Source organism: Diceros bicornis, chromosome 23 (genome assembly GCF_020826845.1).
Source record: "Diceros bicornis minor isolate mBicDic1 chromosome 23, mDicBic1.mat.cur, whole genome shotgun sequence".
Taxonomy (NCBI): Eukaryota; Metazoa; Chordata; class Mammalia; order Perissodactyla; family Rhinocerotidae; genus Diceros; species Diceros bicornis.
Genome location: NC_080762.1, coordinates 26,040,646 through 26,062,608, shown reverse-complemented (window position 1 = coordinate 26,062,608; position 21,963 = coordinate 26,040,646). Strand labels below are relative to the sequence as shown.

Below are 21,963 nucleotides of genomic sequence, written 5' to 3'. Positions count from 1 at the left end.
ACACCAAAAACAAGTACATTTTCTGTGTGCCACTGAATATCGTAGAAGTCTTGGGTTTGTTGAACAGAATATTAATTTCCCAAAACAAAAGCTATCTGATGATCTTTCTGGGTAGATGTTTTGAGCTTATATTTATAGTTAATAACATCTCTTCTTGGAGGTTTGTTATATTTCAGAAAATCTAGACACTGCTTTATTAGAATACCAACTTCCTCTGCCAAATCATCATTCAATAACTTCTATAAAGATGGATCAAAGACCAGACATTTCTATTTATAAACAATTTAAAAGAGCTCTTGCAAAACAGTCTTCTTTCTCTTAAGGGGTGACAGCCAACATGCCAGCACTTCTAAACATGGGCCAGCCCACCTGTCCCTCCTACCTGTCCCCTCTGTCTTTATTCTTTCACTTTAGGACCATAATGAGGTTCCCTTCCAAGTACCTGAGACAGCTGTGCTGAAATAGTCTGTGGGTTGGTAGAAGTGATGGAAAGGGTTTGAGAGTCATTAGATTAGGTGAAGGAGAATAAGAATCACTGCTAAGTTAGAGAATAAATAAGCCACAATAGGTACATACCTTCTCAGAGTGCTTGAACTGCCTCCAGAAGCTATCATACATTCTTTTGGTAACCTTTTCGGGAGTGCAAACCACAGTTTTGATATAAACTTTAAAGCTACGATCCAATAGCTGGTTAATTTCACCATAGTCATAGTCATCATATCTGTTAAAAGACAAATTGAGAATTATTGTATTTTCAATGTATAGTCTGTTTTCTTCTTATGAAAGTACACACATCAATAGTAAATGCTATTCTTTCTCCTTCTTTGTGTAGGCAGCTGTCCCCCAAAATAACAGCTTTACGATGTTTAACTTGGGGGTAGATGAGTGAATATAAAGAGATAAGAAACAGAGAAGTCAGGAAGATGAACAGAAAATCTGCCAGTGCCCAAGCAACAGTATATATATTTACAATCATGAACAAGCAACCACACTGAGGAACAAATTCTGGAAACAGAGTTTATGGACATTGCTGAAATTAAGAAATTAATCAGACAATAATATTATTGGTACTATTACATGATATATAAATTATAATCTATTTGTGTAAATAAAAATAATGAGAATTATTTTTCTCATGTTTCCAGGAGTTAAAAAAAATGGGGGGGACTGTCTCAGAGGAAAGGATGGTCTATAGATGGCCTCACAGTGTCTACACTTAGGAGAGGCTGTTCTGCTTTAAGCAAAGATGGTCAAAGGCACCAGTGTCTGCTCTGCCCCACTGGGTGATGGTTTCTAGAACACACAGGGACTGAAGTCTCCTACTCAGTTTTCAGTGGAAAAGGGAAAAAGCTTTGGCAAAGCTGGTCCTAACCATTCAGGAGGCTAAAGTCACTACTCTGGCCACTGATAAAATGAATAGCAAGAGAAAGGTTGTCTTTATAGCTAAAATATCAGAAAGCATTGCAGCATGAAGTTTGTGTGCATATATTAGACTGTGGAATATAATGGCTGCATTGCCTATATAACATAATAATGTGGCTGAATATCCAACGATCAGGACGTGAACATTTTGCGTTATAATGAGTATCATGGGAGTAGGGAATAGCTTCAGAAGGAGCTTGAGAACAGAGAGGCACTATAATGCTATTAACTTCCAAGAAGGTAGAAATGTGCGTGTGTCAGGAGATAGAAGATGATACAAAGAGAAAAGATATCGAAGATGTTTGGTAACAAACTTGGCCTCTCTATGCTCTAGGACCAGCCTGCTTGCCCTCCCCTTTCCTGGAGGCATATGTCATTTAACTTTTGTCAATGTCCCTAACTCGCCCTACTGCCTAGCTAGGAGAGGGGAAACAAACCAAGCTGCAATAAATTGGCTCTTGAAAGCATAAAAATAAGGTACTGGGGAGGGGATGTTTTTGAGTATATGTATATCTGTGTATGTGTTCCAAGTACCTGAATAATTTAGCCCAGAGGAAAATATCTCTTTATAAACATAAGAAAACAGACTAACCTTATTCCAAACATGCAGTGAATATAGTTCCAAATGGCCCGTCTGAGCATTGAGGTATCTACATCTTTGTGCATTGCCATTGTATTATAAGTAAGATTGTAAGCAATGTGAAATTTTTCATCAATCAACTGTCCCACGTCTGGATAGAGGCGATTTACCAAAGAATAACCATGGTCTTCCCAGCAATAGTCCTAAATCAGAGAATAGAGCAAATGTGAATAACTCAAATGCGGCCAAGAACAGCTCTATGTCTACCGCTCTGCAGTGTGGTGAGATTAGTGGCAGTTGGAATCCACTGCCTTTCTAGTACATCCTGAGCGCCCAGCTTCACTTGCACTCCAGTCTGATGTTTTCAATTTCTATACTGCAACATGCAAAAGGTTATGTTTTGTAACTCAGCAAGTTTAAAAACCAATTGAATCTCTTCCCCTTACACATAGGCTACCCATTTTCAGCTTTCTCTCTCTCACTGTCTCCTCACTCAGCCTCCAGAGGCGACCCAACTCTGGAGTCCTCTCTCCTTTTCCATCACTACAGCATTTCAAATGGTCCTCAAATTTTGTAAATTTTTAATTCAACACGTCCATCACTCACTCCTTTTCCTCTACCCCCCTTCTAACTCTCAGCTCTATTAACCGAGTCTCCTAGTTAGTTTTTCTACATTAAATCTCCTTGCTTCTCTTCTTTCCACATCAAACAAAACTTAATAAGCCCCCACTTCTATGTTGCGCCCATAATTTTTTTTTTTTTTTTGGTGAGGATTTGCCTTGAGCCAACATCTGTGCCAATCTTCCTCCACTTTGTATGTGGGATGCCACCACAGCATGGCCGCCGCCGACTAGTGCAGGTCTGTGCCTGGGAACCAAACCTGAGCTGCCAAAGTGGAGGGTGCGCCGAACTTAACCCCTAGGCCACAGGGCCGACCCCTGTTGCTCCCATATTTATTTTCCTGAAACACCTCTTTGATATTATACCATAACTCTGGTCAAAATCTACAAACCTGACCAATTTTAAACCAATTTCCCACTAATCAGAAGTAGGAATACTTTGCTTGAAGCTCTCAGTGGTTCAGCCAGTTTCTTTATGATCCCTTCCCTCACTCTATCCCTCAACGTAAGCTCAATTATTGCCTTCAGTCTCCTTTGTTTAGAATGCCCATGCTTTTGGACCTTTCAGATCTCTCAAATCCCAATCTCTTTCCATAAAATTTCCAGCCCACATGATCTCTTCAATTCTAAGCTATTATATTTCATGACACAATTTCACTGTCAAGTAGAAATATTCTATAACTCTTCGTTATGCCTAATTTTTGCCCCTTTAAACATCTTAGTTCCTTGACCAAAGAAACAAAATCTTTCAGTTCTCAAATAGTTTCATAATTCTGGTAAAATAGTTATTATTTAGCACTGGCCCATCACAATAATTGGGAAAGTTGGGAATATCAACTCATCTGAATTATTTACCTATCTAAATTAAGTATTTATACAATAGATTAAGAAATACATTTAAACTATGGTTTGTTTCTACTGATGGATTGGAAGCAGTTTTACAAAACTAGAGCACAGAATAGATAAATATTTGCTAACTAATTGATGATTCTCAACTTTCATTCTGGAACTAGAGGATATAGCTACTGCTGCTGCTGAGATATGCTTGCAAAGCACTTAGCACAGTGCCTCCTGCCAAGCAAAAACAGAAAAGGAGCCTGGTATCCCAGAGGATCACCAGGTCCCTAAATTTCCATGGACTCAATATATACAGAATTGTACTGGGGAAATTTTACTGTGTATTTCAAAGTTAATGATTTGGAAGCTAAAGAAACAAAGTTTACCAACAATAATTCTACTCCCTGTATTACTAACTTTATTCTAAGAGATAGGTGTTAAGTAATTGTGGAATAACATTTATTTATGTGAATCCTCCCAAGGTTTAAATTTGAAACCTTCAAAAATTCTCATAGCTTCAAATGACATTCAGTTCATATTTTAAAGGAAATTAAGGTTACAGTAATTGTCATGATTTATTACCTATGATATGTGCAAGAACTCACCCAAATTAAAAAGAAAAGAAAAAATTTACTCTCCCTAAAAGTCCTAACTTAAGCACATCTTTCACCTCTGATTTTTCTCATCCTCTTTCCCTCTACCCACACACATACAATGCTTGAGATGCTGAGGATATTTCTCTTGTCACTCAGGCCTGGTGCATATCAGGGCAGAAATCACCTCACTGTATCACTGGGGCTCAGTAGGAGAGGGGGAGAAAAACCAATGCTATAAATGTTAGGTTCAAATATAACTACTATTTATTGTTTAGTTATATTATGAAACTTAAGTGAGTTTTTATGCATCACCTGGGAACCTAACCACTACTGTAAATTTGTTTTATGAGTAAATGTGATCTGAATTCTGAACTGATTTATGAATTTTAACATTATAATAAATATACCTAAGGGAACTGCCTGTACATAGGAAAGTTACTTCTTTTTGCAACATTTTATAGTTCTCAAATCCAAGTGGTTCTTTCTTGTTTTAAGTCAGACTGAGATATTTCTAATCAATCATGTGCATACAACAAAGTTGTGATTTTACCTGGACTCGAAATGTTGGAACATGCATCCCATGTCTAGAGAAATCCTTATAGCCATAACTGGTATCCTCAAAGTGACGAGAGACATCTCTTGCTGGTGTAACTTCTTCATCATCTGAAATAATAATAATAATTTTAAAAAGCTGCTGAAAGCTTTTCAAAAACAGGATGCTAGTTAAAATTCATTTTACCTATAACAAGTAAAAGTAGGATAACCCTTTCTCTGACACTGAGTAACCAATATCAACTAAAATAAAGTCTTAAAACTATAGAGAAATAGCTTACTTACCAGTAAATGAACTGTAATTAAAGTAGATTCTCTGTTATACAAAAATACTTATGGTTGAAATTTCTATGCTTTTTATCCTCTCTTTCATAGACCACTCCCTATGTCCCCACTCCAATTGACAGATATTAGGTTCTACTTAATTGAGTACCTACTTAAAAGTATGTACTCAAAGAATGAACACCTTTTGGATAATCTTTATGGTAACAACAAATCAGCTATGCTCTAAACTTTACTTGGACTATTTTTTGGTTGAATATTAATCTTCTATAATATATAATATGATCTAACAGCTCAAAGGTCCTAGAAACAATTCAAGAGTGGTGAATGAAGGAAAAAGGTTCTCTGTGCATCATCATTTTTACAATGTTTCCTGCACGCTGTAAGCTTTTTTGGATTATCTTCATGTTTAGGAGTTGATGAGATTATCGTTTCAAGTAAACAGAATCAAAACTTCCTCAAGGAAAAACGAGCTAACATCCAACCTCCATTTATACAAATTGGATATTTTCTTTGCTATTAAGAAACTTAGTGCTTTTAACACACACTTTTTCTCCCACACTCTTATTGTCAAAATACATTTTTTAAAAAATTTTATTTATTTATTTATTTCCCCCAAAGCCCCAGTAGATAGTTGTATGTCATTCACAGCTGCACATCGTTCTAGTTGCTGTATGTGGGACGCGGCCTCAGCATGGCCGGAGAAGCGGCGCATCGGTGCGCGCCCGGGATCCGAACCTGGGCCGCCAGCAGCGGAGCGCGAGCACTTAACCACTAAGCCACGGGGCCGGCCCTCAAAATACATTTTGAGACACTTTATTAACTTTTTTCCTTTAAGTTACCTGGTTTATATATTAAATCCTGTAGCCTCATATAGATAAAGGCTAAACATAAAGGATTTAGGTTGTTGTTAGTTGTCTAATAAATAGCTCCTTTTCATAATCAGAATTTTAAAGCTAGAAGCAATCTCAGGGCTTTATGAATTCACTTTCCTCATTTTAAAGAAGAGAAAAAAAGGGAGCACTCACATATTAAGTGACTTATGTTCATAAAGCTTAATAGCAGTGATTTTAGTACTAGAACCCAAATTAAATGTCCTCCCTTAGTCTAGTGCTATTTTCAATATAACTTACTTTTCTAGGTTGCCTACTTTATTTATAAGTAGGAATAACTATGCAATAGCCTCTCTAAAAGGAAAGACATATTTGAATTAATGTTTTAAAACTTTTATTTAAATTTTCTAAATAAAAATGTTGGGCTCTTTTTTGTAAGCAACAGAAATTTTATCCACTATGTAATGGTTGCTTTTACCTGAAGAGAAGACAAACATGCTCTCTCTTTTTTCGATTTCAAATCGTGAAGCCATCTCTTCCTGACTTGCCTCTTCTTCATCTCGACATTCCTGTAACTGCCTCATCTTTTCCATGAGGGCTTCAACCTCAAAGAAGGAATCACTTACCTGAAGAGAAAATATAACTAAAGTTACATATGTCAGACACAGGATGAAATTTCTGAATTTTCTTTTATTAAGTCCATCTTATAAAAATTTGGATCTTGGGGCTGGCCCCGTGGCGTAGCAGTTAAGTGCACGCGCTCCCCTGCGGCGGCCCGGGGTTCGCTCGTTCGGATCCCGGGAGCGCACTGACACCCGCTTGTCAAGCCATGCTGTGGCGGTATCCCGCATAAAGTGGAGGAAGATGGGCATGGATGTTAGCCCAGGGCCAGTCTTCCTCAGCAAAAAGAGGACTGGCATCGGATGTTAGCTCAGGGCTGGTCTTCCTCACCAAAAAAAAAAAAAAAAAAAAGAATTTGGATCTTAAAATATAGGAAAAATAGATCTTATAATTTTAATGTACATGAATGAATCAAAAACTGAATTATTTTGGCCTGTTACATATACATATATGCAGATTTTAAAATATAAGAAAAATGATTTTGAAGGAGGAGGAGAGATACCGGTAACAATAAAAAAAGAAAAAAAGAAAAATGATTTTAAGAACACATTCTAATGTTAATACCTTAGAAAATTAGTAATGTCATTACAGTTAATGCTAAGTTTTAAAAATTTAAGTTTAACACTACTTGTCAATTTAAAACAGAACTGATATTTAAAAGTTAACTTCTACTTGCTCAATCAGTTAAAGAAAATAAGATACAAAAAGTATAAGTGGTTTTGCATCAGCTGTGTACACTGGGCATATTATCAACATGTCTATCATCTTTAAATTATAGTAATCAGCTCTAGTTACCGAATTTACCAATTAAGAATGAAACATGTCCTTACAGGGCTGGAGCTGTCCACCTGACCTCTGCAAATGGGGCTAGCAGCTGTCACTTGCTGGGATGACTATAGCAGTGACACATCTATAGTGACAGGTCTGACACATGAGGAGTGGCCAAGTGGTCTTGAACTAGCCAAACAATTTATACTTCTATACCCTGCTGCATTCTTACTATGAAAGCTGGATCAAATCTATGGAATATAAAATAGATATAGTACGAAATCTTAAAATTTCAAATCTCAATGTTTAAATACAAAACTAATGTTTTCCCCTTTACAAATTCCTTTTGCTAGGAATGTTCTTCCCCCTACTCTTCCACTTTTCCTGGCTTTCACCCATAGGTCCTTCTGGTGTCAGATTACATGCTTCTCCTGACCCCCACCCCCAACCTAGCCACTCTCATTATTGTTACACAGCACTCTGCTCTTTCCTTCAGAGCACCAATCACAGTTTGTAATTGTTACTGCATGATACTGGCTTACTGCCTGCCACCTTCAGACCAAACCTTCATAAGGGCAGGTGACCTGTTTAATTTAGTAGTATATATTCAGAGCCTAGCATAGTGCCTTACACATACATAGTAGATATTCAAGAAATATTTGTTGTGGAATGATTGTCAGGATAATTCTATATTAAGAAACAAATAAATAGTCTATACTACTTGTACTTTATATTTTTATATGATCCTAACAGTTATACCAAAATACCCGGTACTAAGCAGTTTCTCTCATAATTTTGTGAGGGAAAGTGTTTCTGTGATGTATTGAAGATTCTTCTCATGCATATATATTTCCATAATTATTCCTGAGACAGGATTAATAACCAAACCAAAAAAAGGGCTGAAAAGGATTATGTTGCTTAAGAGAATGACACAATGATTAAAAAAAAAAAAGTCTCTGTCAACTCAAATTTTCCCTCATTATATTAATTTATGTATTTTGTTTACCCATTTTCCTCTAAAATAAATAGCCCAAATTTTAAGTATTCTTAGGAAAGATAATTCTTGATAGATCACACTGAAGTAAGAGGGAAAGGAAACAAAGTGTATTTCTTTTGCTCCTTGAAAAATCTGTTAAAGTTGTTAGTAGTGTAAAAAAAAAAAGTGAATGCATTTCATTTTAATATTAAAATGTTAATATTGTATGAGGAAATTCTTTTGGGTTTTTTTACCATTTGTATTTGAAGAACTGAGTCAGATATCTGATATGTACCTAAAGAATAAGCTACATCAGCTCACTGTCAAGTGCCATCAGTGTGGGCTGTAAACCTTCTAAAAGCAGCCAACTCAACACCTGGGAATAGGAAACTTATCTACTAGAAAAATAAAAAATTTCTATTATTTCACTATTCTCTCATTTAATAGAGGGATAACTAGAAACAATCAAGTACTTTTTATTTAGCCTTGTACTAAATCAAAGGTGGGGAAGGACAACAATCCAACTCCAAGCATCCTAGCAACTGATATGCTCTCCCTTGGACCATCTCAGAACCTCTGAGCTTTAAGAAGTAATAAGTGGTCATATGCAGGCCTATAACATGAATCAAGATAGCTCAACAGAGGGTGAAACTGATGGTCTTGGGCCTTGTCAGCACACTGTAGTGGTCCACCTTGGGAAAATGATTTCCCTTCATGTGCTGATCTCACCATATGTAAATGCTACCTCTTATTTAGCACCTGATAAATGCCAAGCCCTGTACTAGGCCCTTCACATCTTTAGAGGTATTTCATTTACACCTCACAATAATCTTGCATTTGACCTTTATTTAGACATGAAAGAATGGAGGCTCAGAGAGGTTAGATAGCCTGCCCACAGTCAAATACATAAGTTAAAGGCAATTCAACCTGTCCAAATCTGTTTCAAAGGAATAATACAACTGAGAAAATCTGTGCAAAGTATTCAGAAGACTGTGATGCAGTTTCTGTGATTTCTCTTTGGAAACATAAAGTCTTGCTCTGACACTACAGCAAAAGAATGCAGAGGGAATTCTGACCCATCATATACAGGAATTAAAATTTGCTTTTAAATAATTCAACTCATTCTGATCTGTTTCAAAGTAATAACAAAACTGAGAAAATATAAAAGCCAGAAAAGAGAAGGAATAGAGGTGAAAGCATTTCAATAAATTTACATTCACGTTTATATATATTTGTGCAAAGTTATACATAAAAAAGAACTTGAGAAATTTCCAGATCAAGGCTGATGAAATCTTCTAAAACATAAACCATTAAGAAGTCAGCCTATTTCTTTTGTGCAAAAGGGAAGAAAAGGATGTGATTGGCATCAGGAAGTCTCCACCACCAAGTTGCACTGTTTTCCCCTCACCTCACTGCAGTAGCCATTCAATATTAGCTGGCTCTCATGGGGCACATGCTGGTGGCTCCTGATCCTAAAATTACCCAAGTGTAACCTTCTAGAGGGTCTTATAATTTTGTATATCCCTTAGCACTAGATTAGTGCTGGGCATTTGGAGGCAGTCAATAAATACTTGCTGAATGAACAGGTATAGGGGCCTAATATCACCATGGATTTAACAGGGTGGATTTTCTAAGAAGCCAAATGAAAAAATAACATAACAGCAATTATTCTCATTAGCCTTATGACAATCCTGTAACAAATAATAGATACTTACTGAAACATTTCCTGCTGAGTTGACCTGCATCTCATCCACACTGTGATTGCCATTTGTAATGTCACAGATGCAGTAGTTACTAACAGAGGGAGGTCTGAACGTGTGGCCACCATCACAATGAATTTCTGGACTGATTCCACAGCCAAATGTGAACGAGGCAAGAGAATGATAGTGTGTGAGTAGAACCACTGCATGTACCAGTTCTGCAAGGGACCAGCTGTGCTCTTCAGCTTTTAAAAGTCCCTTAGGGAAAAAAAAATGAGAACATACTTTTATATTGGAGTATGGCGTGAACATATTTTTATACTGGAGTATGGTGTTGGTGAAAGTATATAGTTCATCTTGGTATTTAATCTATTCGAAACAAGATTAGTCATTACATAAAACCTAGTGTAAAATTACAATTTGAGATATGTAGAACCCAGAATTTGCTAGTTTAATTTTTATGAATATGAATTCACAAATACAGCTTAACAATCTGATAATGACACATTATTTTGATTTTCTGAAATTCTGATTTAAAAATGTAATAGAATGCATTTTGCTTAAAAGCAGTTGCCATATTTTAGATGCTGGATTATGAATGCATTAACTATGTTGTTAGTTTAAAGTCTCAAACCAAATGTAATAAATATATGTTTAAAGTGGAAGCTACTGTATAAAAATGCCTGTGCTTTTCTTTATCATCAGGCCTCCTCAAAGAATTTTTACGGTAGCAGTTTGAACAACTTGACTCTGAATCCAAATCATCAAATTATATTTATTTTAAAAATTATGCCCAAGGTAAAGTCTACAATTCTTCAAAGTCTTACATCTGTGTTCTTTCTGCTTCATTATCTATTTTATAATCTTGTGTAATTTTTCATTACTAGACAATATAGTAGACAATGTATTAATCATATTCAAATCTTATATTTTCTTGATAATAAGATGGTTCAATTATGTAACAATATCTAAAATGTTCTATAAAATAGAAAAACCAAAAATATGTATTTTCGAGAATTTCTACTGGATGGTGGATACTCTTAGAGAATGTCAATCTACTTTTATTCTATTATCTTAACTAATAAATAGAATCAGAAGGAACTAGTTTAAGATAATGTTTTAAAAAGATCCACAACAAGATGCCACTTCACACCTGTCAGAATGGCTAAAATCCAAAACATGGAAAACACCAAATGCTGGCAAGGACGTGGAGCAACAGGAATGCACATCCATTGCCGGTGGGAATGCAAACTGGTACAGCCACTTTGGAAGACAGTTTCACAGTTTCTTATAAAGTAAACACAGGCTTACCATATGATCCAGCAGTCACAATCCTAGTTATTTACCCAACTGAGTTGAACTTATGTCCACCAAAAAACCTGCATATGAATGTTTGTAGCAGTTTTGTTCATAATAGCCAAAAACTGGAAGTAACCAAGATGTACTTCAATAGGTGAATGGATAAACAAACTGTGGCACATCCATACACTGGAGTATTATTCAGCAATAAAAATAAATGAGCTATTAAGCCATGAAAAGGCATGGAGGAACCTTAAATGTATACTGATAAGTAAAAGAAGCTAGTCTGAAAAGGGTATATTCTGGAAAAGGCAAAACAAGAGAGACAGTAAAAAAGATAAGTAGTTGCAGGGGTTCAGGGGGAAATGGAGAGACATGAAATAGAGGGAGCACAGGAGATTTTTAGAGCAGTGGCACTATTCTGTATGATACTGTAATGGTGGGTACACGACACTATGCATTTGTCAAAACCCATAGAACTGTACAACACAGAGAGTGAGCCCTAAGACTTTAGTTAATAGTAATATATCAATATTGATTCATCAGTTACAGCAAATGTATCATACTAATGCCACATGTTAAGAGAAACTGTGTGGCGGTGAATGGTAGGGGGTTGAGGAGAGTAAAATATGGGAACTCTGTACTTTCTGTGCCATTTTTATGTGAACAGAAAACTGCTCTAAAAAATAAAGTCTATTAAATTTTTTTTTTAACTGATGCCCTAGATATATTACTTCACTACTTACCTCAATGTGTTCTTTGGTAATAAGCCAAGGTCTATGGGCTAACACTTTGTTAAGTTCTCCTAAATTTTGTAGTTTTTGAGGAGCATTCTCTAAACCATTAAGCCACTTGGGGTCCCCACCAACATGAAGGAAATCATTTACATGGAGGTTCACTAAGTAGGAGCACTGATGTCTTGCTGCAGCCTTAAGAGAAAACAAAAAGACTATTCTAACTACAAGTATTAAAATCTTGAACAACTACAAATTCTTTTTCTTTACAATATGCAAAACAACTAAGTTTTTGATTAGTATATTTTCAAATTTTCCATAAACCATAGAAATGAAGTTTTCATATAAACATTTAAAAAATTCATCCTACACCACAGAAAGTACCTCAGAAATATTCCAGGAGCAAACAAAATTTGTTTTTTTTGGGGGGGCTTTAAAAATTTTATTTATATACCAACTTTGAGAACCTCAGATTAAGAAGAAACTCAAAGTGCCGACCATAAAATAATGGAATATTATTTACAAATCCAACAAGAGTCGCACCACTTGTGTCAACATGAACTATTTATAATAGTGAAATAGATATTGTGTTCTACTTTATTGTGTTCTACTTTATTCTCTTATTTAATGGAAAATGGTTCTCAACAGTGTGTAAATACACGTTTCTTTTTCTGTTATACATGACAGCATACTTTAGAAAGAGGAAAAACGGATACTACCTAAAAGGAATCCAATTAGAAGTCAGAATATAAGTATTTATCCTTGTGTTTAAAGCATTAACCATCTCTTAAAAAGATTCAAAAAAGCAGGCATACAGAATTTTTCACTGAATGTTTACAAACCATTATTCCAATGTAGTGCCGAAAATGTAGGGGTAAAGGACCATCCATCTGCAGTAGATAGTGTTGAGTTTTTAAGAAACTTTCTAAATATTGTGGGTGAAAAACCATCACTAATGTAATGTTATCCAAACGACCCAAAGCAGCAAAAGAATCTGCAAATAAAGCATGCATCTGTGTGTCTTCACTCCCCACTTGGAGAATCTGTAAAAAGAGAGCAAAACCATGGTTACATAAATTGTAAATCAGTGTTAAAGAAAGAAAATATGCACACACTGCATTCTAAGTGTCATCTAGAAGCAGATTAAATTTGGCTTAAGACAGAGAGGTTATAATTCTACAAATTTAACTCAACTGGGAGCAAGACAGAAGAATAAACAGTCACATATTATGTAGTAAGGGATAAACAACAAAGGCCGAACTTTAAAGGCCATCTAGATAGGCTGCTTGCAGAACTTGGCCAGAATCCAGATAAAGAAGCAGATTTAGATTATCAAACTTGCAGAGCTTGCAAAGAGACACTAAAGCCTTTCCTTATAACAACGCCTACTCTTACTCAATTTAAGGAGACCCAAAATTAACTAACAGCAAACAATCCTTGTGAAAACAAAGCATAGGAGCTTTTACATATTTAGAATTAAAGATCCAATCTAGCATTGATACCAGCATGTGGAGATGGTCGAGACCAAGTAACTCAGTTTACGGGCACACCTAAACAACATCAAAATATAAGCAGAGGAGTATCATTGGTCAAAAAAAGGTCTTGCCTTTCCTTGATTAAACATGGGTGTTAGAAAAACATCATGCAATACTAGAAATCAACATGACTACAACAGCTTTCTAATCCCACAGATTCACTGCCCAAGCATGATGATTAACTCTTATCAACTCTTTGTAAAACATGTTGTTGACCAATAGTTGTTCAGATGCCAAAATGTGGGTCATGCAAGCTTTCCTTAAAAGCATACAGTTCACTGTGTACTTTCACAAACAACACACCTCCTTTTCTGGGATGAATCTGCTTGGTCCGTGTCCTAGTGTTCGAGGAATTCTAATTCCAAGTTCCTAGAAAAGAAAATTATACCATCTCAGGCCTCCAGCAGTAAACAACATAAGCCAAGGCTACAGGAATAAGGAAAAAACAACCAGTTGAACAGAGACAGGCTTGTTTGGGGGTTTGTTTTCATGGCCATATATACATACCAACTCTTCTGTTTGCATGGCATAGCTGACAACAGCTTGTAATATGACTCTGACTAAAAACAATAAAACCTGTTTTACTAAAACCAGAGTTTTACGTAAAGTACTTGGCAGAAAGTCTAGAACAGAAAGTTCAGCACACAGCAGCCAACCCTGCGGATTGTCAGTGATACAAAATAAGACCAATGGGTTTGTATCCAAAACCCAACCGACCAAAATATCAATCCTTGTGTATCTTGTCAGTAAAGGAAAAAGCAGTAACCTCTACCTCGATGTCTTAAACTGAAAGAAGTGTAATTGTTATTAAATCAATAATAACACTTCACAATAAGAATAGAAATATTATGAAAAATAAAAAGTAGTTATTTAAATCCACAAAAGAGAAAGTACTGCAGGGCATGTTTTCTCTTTGGTTGAGTAAAACAATTTTAGAGAAATTCATTTTGTGAGTTTGCCTTAAATTTCTTTATCTATAGAATGTCATCAGCCTTGCTTATATTATATTTTAGAGCAGCTCAAGTAATTGAGAAATAAATGGTTTTCTGCCTTTTGACATAGTGAATCTAGAATCCTGTACCTGGACTCTAGAATCCTATACCTTATGTGACAGTGTAGTATGGCTAACAAAAACTGACAATCTACTGTTAAGGCTTTCCATTATATATATATATATGAGTCCAGATTGATAATGGGCCTCAAAACAAAAAGGTTGAATTATATTTTTTTGGTTTTGTTTCTATACCAAATATATAGTTTACATACCAAACTATTACAAAACAATGGTTTTACAATTCTAAGAAAGTGGCTATCAATATTTCAGAAATGGTGTATTTTTCTATAGGTATGGCAAGGGTCTATCCCAGTGGTCCTATATAATTCTCAAGTCTTTGTAAGTCCATCCCAACAGCCAAATTTAGTGGCCATATTGGTATCACTGTCTCCCCTCTTCCTTGCCTTCAATGGCCAAATCTTTCCTTCCCAGTTCCATTTAGAAATACATTTAGCGTGAAAAACTATGCCTTTTAAAACAGGATGTTAAGAAAAACCAAACATTCTTAGAAATAGATTATAGACCTATTAGGCTAATAACCTCTTAGTGTTAAGATCACATTCATTCCTTGATGAGGTACCAGTCTGGCAAGAAAGCTGGAGACAGAATAGAAAAACTGAAGAAAGGAAAGGAGTCTCTGACATTTAAGACTCCAGTTTCATTATTTTATACAAGGTTATTTCTAAGTAAAACAGAATTTTGCCAAACTCACACTTGGACTACCAGGGTCAATTTCTTACTAAGCTGAAGAGGTTGTAAGATGTTTGTGCCATTCTGTAAAAGCAGAAAGGGAAGCGGCCGGCCCGGTGGCGCAAGTAGTTAAGTGTGCGCGCTCCGCTGCAGTGGCCTGGGGTTGCCGGTTCGGATCCCGGGTGTGCACTGATGCACTGCTTGGCAAGTCATGCTGTGGCAGCGTCCCATATAAAGTGGAGGAAGATGGCCATGGATGTTAGCCCAGGGCCAGTCTTCCTCAGCAAAAAAAGAGGAAGATTGGCAGATGTAGGCACAGGGCTGATCACCTCACACACAAAAAAAAAGGCAGAAAGGGAAATGGTAGGAGGGGAAAGAGAGGAAGTGAAAGAAAAGATGGGGGGAGGCGTGGAAGATTGATAGATTTTTAAAAGTCAAGTTTTTCCCAAACAGGAAGGGTTGATCAAGACTGATAGAATGGGAAATATAGTTACTGCTATAGTAACTAGCAGTTACTAGACTCACATCAACTCATTCTCCTATATTTGGAGTCTAGTCTCAAAGATGTCCTTTGTTCTCTCTCTTTCTTAGTTAATAGACTAGGTACATGAGAAAGACACAAGAACATGACATGATCTTTTCTGCTTAATCTCATGCCCAAGAGAAGACAAAGGGTTGATGTGGGGTGCTCTGATGAGCTCTAAGATCGCATCCCAACTGATCCTAGTTCAGCTACTGGCAGGAGGCAGATCACTGATTCCATCTAGCCTTTCATTGCACACAAATTGAGCTCTAACTTCTGGGAAAAGTAAACAGGTGACAATTACCTTGAAAACAGCAGGAAGTCTGGTTCTAGAGCTGATGTCTTTAATTATTACTCTTCTGAGCCTCTTTGAGAGTTTCTGTACCTTAAAGGTCCTTTTAGATACCACTGTTATTATACAATTGTATTCCTGGTTTCTAAAAGGTTAAAAGTTTCAGTTTTCTGGAAAACTCACTTTTGAAGCACTTCTTTTCCTAGTCACATGACAAATTAGTTCTACCCTATTTTCTAGCAGATGTTGATCAAAAAAAGACACCACAGGTCTTCAATGGGGTGATCATAAGCCAAACTAAGTGCATTTCATAACTTCCTAAAGGTTACTTCAATTATGCCTTCATCTGTAGCTGTAAGAAACTGAATTACAGACTTTGAACAAATTTTGGGTAATGCAGATTCTAGAAATGCCAAGAGCAAATGGCCTTGCTGAAAAGCAGATGTAGATGCTAATCACAGAACAAACCTCACAGGCTCTTGGTGAAGGTGTGGCTGGAAAAACTAACATAGAATCTAACATTCCTCTCAACAATCCTCCTAATCAGCATCTTTGAAAGGCACAGCAACAGCCTCTGCCTTCACAACATTGCTGCAAATCTCTGACATAATATCTATTTCTTCATTAGTGTATAATACTAATTTTCACACTATGAAAATTCTCAGTGAATGTTAACAATACCATAGAAAGACTATATATGTATTCTATCACAGTGTTTGTATACTGAAAGTACTGCTCTAATCAGACTTTTCAAATTTATTAAAGATACATTTATGAATCTATATAAGCAGAAAGAATGAACAATTTGCCACAAATGCAAAAAGAAAGCATTTGTTGGCTTATAGTGTCTACCTACTTGCAAAACTACTTGAAAAGTAAAAATAATCAGACCATTTGAATCATTTTATTTTTCTCACTGCACTTGCTGCATTTTTTTTATTTTTTATTTTTTTGTGAGGAAGATCAGCCCTGAGCTAACATCCATGCTAATCTTCCTCCACTTTACGTGGGATGCCGCGTCAGCATGGCCTGACAAGCGGTGCACTGGTGCGCGCCTGGGATCCAAACCTGGGCCGCCAGCAGCGGAGCACGCGCACTTAACCGCTACCCCACGGGGCCAGCCCCTTGATGCATTTTTAAACTGTCTAGATATTTTAAAACCAATAATCATCACACTGATATTAATTTTTATTTAAAAAAAATTACAAAAGCAGTATGTGCTTCTTGAAACACATTTCAACAAGGCAAAGACATATTGTGTAAAAAGTGAAGTTGCCATCCCACGCTCTCTCTTCTTTAGAATTATTGCCTATAACTGGGTGCTAGCCTTTTGACATTCAAAAATTTTAAATAGAAATGAAGAAATCTAGAACTGTTATAGAGAAATATTCCTACTCTAACAAAATGTACTAGTGTTTCTTTTAAAATTATCATTAACTCGAGGGAATTTAGAAATATTGAAAGTTCAGGTACCTCTTTTTCCAACATCTATGAATACTTCTGTGTTCTACAAACTATATTCTAGAAAAATAAAAACTCACTGACTTCAAAGAACTGGATTTGTAAGGCTGACTTAGGCCATATGTGCGCGCTATACTTTAGTCAGGAGTTCCATTCCTGGAAAGTGTTTAACTGACAAGCACTGTGGAAGCTTGCTATTTGAAAGAGTTATGTTATTAATTCTTTTGTAAAGTGAACAGTTTTCCTATAAAGCACCACTTCCTAATTTATCTTCCCACATGTTGGGTGCGTTAAAAACAAAACACAACTATACACAGCTTCCTGAACACAATCCCATAGGCACTGTAATCAATGTGCAAGATAAAATGTTATCTCTTTACCTTCCAGTTTACATGGCTATATTTACATATTCTAGATCTGGGCAAGAACCAGGATTCTGCACACAAATACCACCAGAAATAACAGATCTATTCAAGCACAATGATTGAGGCTCACTTCTACTCAAAATGAGAAAAGATCTGTTACGGCCTGCAAACACAAACTGTAAATGCTATTTAACACTTTCACACTGTTTTCTCTCTTTGGCAAAGATGCCAAAGCAACAGTTATAAGTTTTTTTTTTTTTTAGGTTGTTGTATTATCTGTAAACAAGAAGCATATTATGTATTCATGAACGTTAAAATCTAGAAGTATTTGGTGTTCTACAAGCTTCATGAGAAAGTGTCTTCATTCAAGTTTATATGAGTATCCGTAGTATACTCATAATGTAGACTCCATTTATAAAAAATACAAATACTAAAACTGAGTCATTTTAGTGGGCAATGCTGCAGAGAAATTACTTCGCATTTAGATTTCTTGAACTAAGGCAATACTTAGAGTGTTCTGATTTCAATTCAAATTTTAATTACTATTTCTCTTTCTCCCTTGTCACCTTTTGAATCAAAGCCTTTCAAAGGTTCACGTTTTAAAGTTATATTAGTAACTTTCGAATGGTGCCCTATTTGCAACCACTTCGGAAAAATATAAAATGTTACAAATAGCTCTTTCTAAAGGCTAATTCAGACACAAAAAGGGATGGTTTAATAAACAAAAGTAAACGCTGTGCATAACGTCATACAGCTGGCAGGACGGACTTACTCTAGGCAGCAGCATCTTTTAACTGATTCAAATGTATTTTTTTCTTTTTCTTTCTTTTTTTAAGCCGGAGGCAAAGGGAGTGAGGGTCACTGAGTGCTGTAACCTGTTTCGACAAGACGCTGAGGGGAAGACTCCACAGGCTGTTCTGCGTGGGACCAGAGCTTTGCTCGGTTCGGACTTGCGGAGGCTTGTCCAGAAGACGTTATTTACGTTTGGAGACTCCCATTTAAATGACCGAGCCCGCCGCCTCTTCCAGCCTCAGCCCTTTTTGCCCGGGGACGACTCACGCTGGACAACGTCTCCCCACCCACCACAGGCCGCCCCTTGACCTGAGGGGCGCGGCCGGCCAACACGCCCCCGCCGGCTGGGCGCTCCAGGGGCGCCCTCCGGGGAGAGTCCTCCGAAGCCGTGAGGGTGCAGAGGCGGGGAAGCGACCCGACCTCCGTGCAGCCCAGGCAGCTCGGCTGGGCCCCCGCCCGCCCGGCCCCTCGCCCGGGTACCTCGTCCTGGCCGCGGCCCCCGCCGCACTGCTTGCAGCCCAGCAGCTCCGAGACGGCCAGCGAGGCCCTGTACACCTCGTTCGCGGCGGTGGCCAGGCGCATGTTGGCGCGGGGTCGTCTGCGGTCGCGGAGACCAGCACTGGACGGCCCACCCGGCTCTGGGCAGCAGAGCCTCAGTCAGCGAGGACCGCGGGGGCGGCGCTAACACACAGGCCGCGCGGCCCCGCCCCCGCCGTCACTCCGCCGGCCCGGCGGCCGCGCGCACCAATCGGGACCCGCGGCGCCGCGGAGCCCCGTCCCCCTGGCGCGGAGGGGCGGGCGTTGGCGGGCGGTCTGACGCTGCCGGACGAAAAACAACCTCGACGGGCTGAGTTCCCCCCAAGGAGCTAATTCTCGGGTCTGGACTCAGTTCGGTCGGTCGGGAGGCGAGCGCGCACTGTGGCTAGAAGGTGCAGCGCGAGCCCTCGGGCTTCAGTGAAAGGCCAGTGTGCCCCTGCCCCCAGCATCAGCAGCCAAGAGCCTGCCCTCCCTCCACCCGCTCGGGTCTATTTACCTAGAGCCAAACAGCAACCAAGCCCTAGGCTGACTCTGCCCCCACCAGGAAGAATCAAGTTCGCTTTACATTTTATGAACCATTGAAACTCCCCTTCTTTCTTTTCAGTAATGCCCAAACAACGCTGAATGGGCGGCAGAATGCAAGAACAAGTACGGGACCATGGGCTATATTCAGTGTGAAATTATTTTTGTAAGCTATGTAGAAACTATAAATATCACTCTTCTACACAGACAATAAGCCTTGGTAGCAGATCTCTGAATTGTCTTTTTCTTCCCAAGTATATTTGAAGGCTTTAAATTTCTAATGTTCCCTCATAAGCGCCCTGGGTTTGAAAGAAAGAATTTCTCTCTCTGAAACCTGATGAGGAACTTCAGAAAATATAGGTTATAAAAGAGCACAAATTACTGACACTGTTGGATCCGGAAAGCAAATCTCTCAAGTCCTGTGTCAACACTATGTCCTTGCATGGCTCCATTAACTTCTTTTAAAAAATCAACTCCTAAATTAGATCTCTTTTTGCATGTTTGCCCTTGTGTTTTCAAAAGCTTACACGCTCAGGTTAAAAAAAAAAGTTGGAACATTTTGACAGCGGGAAACAACTGGAGTTTAAATCAATAAATACTGACAGATACAGAACCAGGACTCATAAATGAAAATAAGTTTCAGCCTTAGGAGTGAGGTTACAATGTCTCAGAGAAAACTAAGTTATTCCTTTAGCTCTTCAAGCCTCAGATATTAAAAGTAGCAGGTTAAAAATGATTACTTTTTATCTTCTCCAGATAAATAAGATAAATGTTACATGTTCTCATACCCTGCTTTTATAAAATGCTAAAGTACCAAAAATGTTTTTTACTGGTCAAGAAAAGCAATTTGGGGTTAATGTTAACATGGAAGAAAAGGCTACAGAGGCTTCCAAACTCTGTAACCACGGGCCCTCCAGGACCAGTTCAACTGACCCCATCTTATCAACAGAGTAATTAAAAGTTGTCTTTCAGGAACCGGGACCCCTGTCCAGTTCAGGCCAGTTGAGACCACCAACCCATCAACTGGGCCTGTGCAAATGCTCAATAGTAACCTTTTTGACATCAAGGAGCTAAAAACTCTACCCTCAGATCACGGTAAAGCCACCATTTTGTGAACATGCGACATAGTGAAGAGGCATGAAGCTTGACTAGCTTGCGCAGATCTTCAATTACCTCACTTCTCCTTACCTCCAATCATCTATCCTACACTTCAGACCACCCTGCCCCTCATCCCATAAAATTGTGCCCCAAGCCCTGGATTGGGGAGACAGATCTGAGGGCACATGCCCCCTGTCTCCTTGTAGATCAATCTTGCAAAATAAAGCTATATTTCTTTTTCCAAAAGCTGATGCCATAATAATTGGTTGTTTTTTATGTGCATCAGGCAAAAGAACCCCAAATTTGTGTAGTAACACCTTCCTTTGAGCACAGCCGCAAAAACAAACTATAATCAAATGCCCACCCAGCCACAAACAAACAAGCAAAAATAAACCCGGTAGGTGATCCAATTTGCAGCAATGTGATGTACCCTCCAAGATAAACTGGTTGTAGATGAATAACTTGGAAACATAAATGGACTTGATATATGGGGTTGTGAGCTATAAAGCTAGTTAGATAATGAGGAAAGTATGTGAAAAATGATGAGTCTGGTTCTAGAAGAGTTGGGCTGTGAGGAAGGAATGAAATAGTGGGGTTAGCTGTCTAGTAGGGCATAACCTTGTTTGTGACATTAAAATTATGTTATTTGCAAAATGGAGAATGCTTACCTTTCTATTTTTTAATGAGAGGTAAAGGAAAAGCATGCATTTAACTAACCCCAAAATGGTTTAAAATAATTAAATGCAAATTAAAACTGCAAACCGTATACATATAGTAGTGTTTGATACTTAGTGCATGATCAATATTAACTGAAGAAGCATATACTGATATTATATAGGAAGCTCCAATTAGGATTCTTTTTTTAAAAAAAAAAATTCAGTTTGATTATTTATTTTGATGCTGCTTTACATAAAAAGAAAGATAATTTTAACTTATATTCTAAATCAGTGGTGTACTGAGGAACTTCGAGCCATTAAATGTCAACATTCCTTTATGATCTCTATAAAGACTGACTTAAGTTCTTCAGAGAGTACTAATTTCTGCTCTTTTCAATAGAGCAGTGCTATTAATTAGTCACTCTATTCTCCAACATAAAAAGGTTGCCGCCAAATAAATCTACAGTAACCAAGAATTTCAACAAATGTATTAACCTGCAAATCATTGTGTAGGATTTCACTTCCGGAAATGTTTTGTTCCAAATCATTCAATAAAAAGTTTGTATTTTCCAAAGATTTCACTTCTTGAGTAGGCCAGATGTCCTTAAGGTGCTTCTC

The 21,963-nt window shown here is 37.7% G+C and overlaps 2 protein-coding genes across 6 annotated transcripts in view; one reads left to right on the top strand and one right to left on the bottom strand.

The window, feature by feature from the left end:
- The window catches only part of CEP57L1 (centrosomal protein 57 like 1), a 462,537-nt gene that overhangs the window by 293,312 nt on the left and 147,262 nt on the right, over positions 1–21,963 (top strand). The gene's annotated exons all lie outside the window — the stretch shown is intronic.
- Positions 1–21,963, bottom strand: part of SESN1 (sestrin 1) — a 98,083-nt gene that overhangs the window by 1,270 nt on the left and 74,850 nt on the right. For 3 of the 5 annotated variants that reach the window (XM_058566497.1, XM_058566498.1, XM_058566501.1), the window contains exons 2-9: positions 13,659–13,724; positions 12,663–12,863; positions 11,833–12,015; positions 9,803–10,045; positions 6,201–6,348; positions 4,606–4,718; positions 2,015–2,205; positions 577–721 (exon numbers count right to left, since the gene is read on the bottom strand). In XM_058566497.1, coding sequence (XP_058422480.1) covers positions 577–721; positions 2,015–2,205; positions 4,606–4,718; positions 6,201–6,348; positions 9,803–10,045; positions 11,833–12,015; positions 12,663–12,863; positions 13,659–13,724 — 1,290 coding nt within the window. Of the gene's footprint in view, positions 1–576; positions 722–2,014; positions 2,206–4,605; positions 4,719–6,200; positions 6,349–9,802; positions 10,046–11,832; positions 12,016–12,662; positions 12,864–13,658; positions 13,725–19,012; positions 19,174–21,963 lie in introns of those variants that run through there. The other 2 variants (XM_058566499.1, XM_058566500.1) reach the window with 2 other exon arrangements.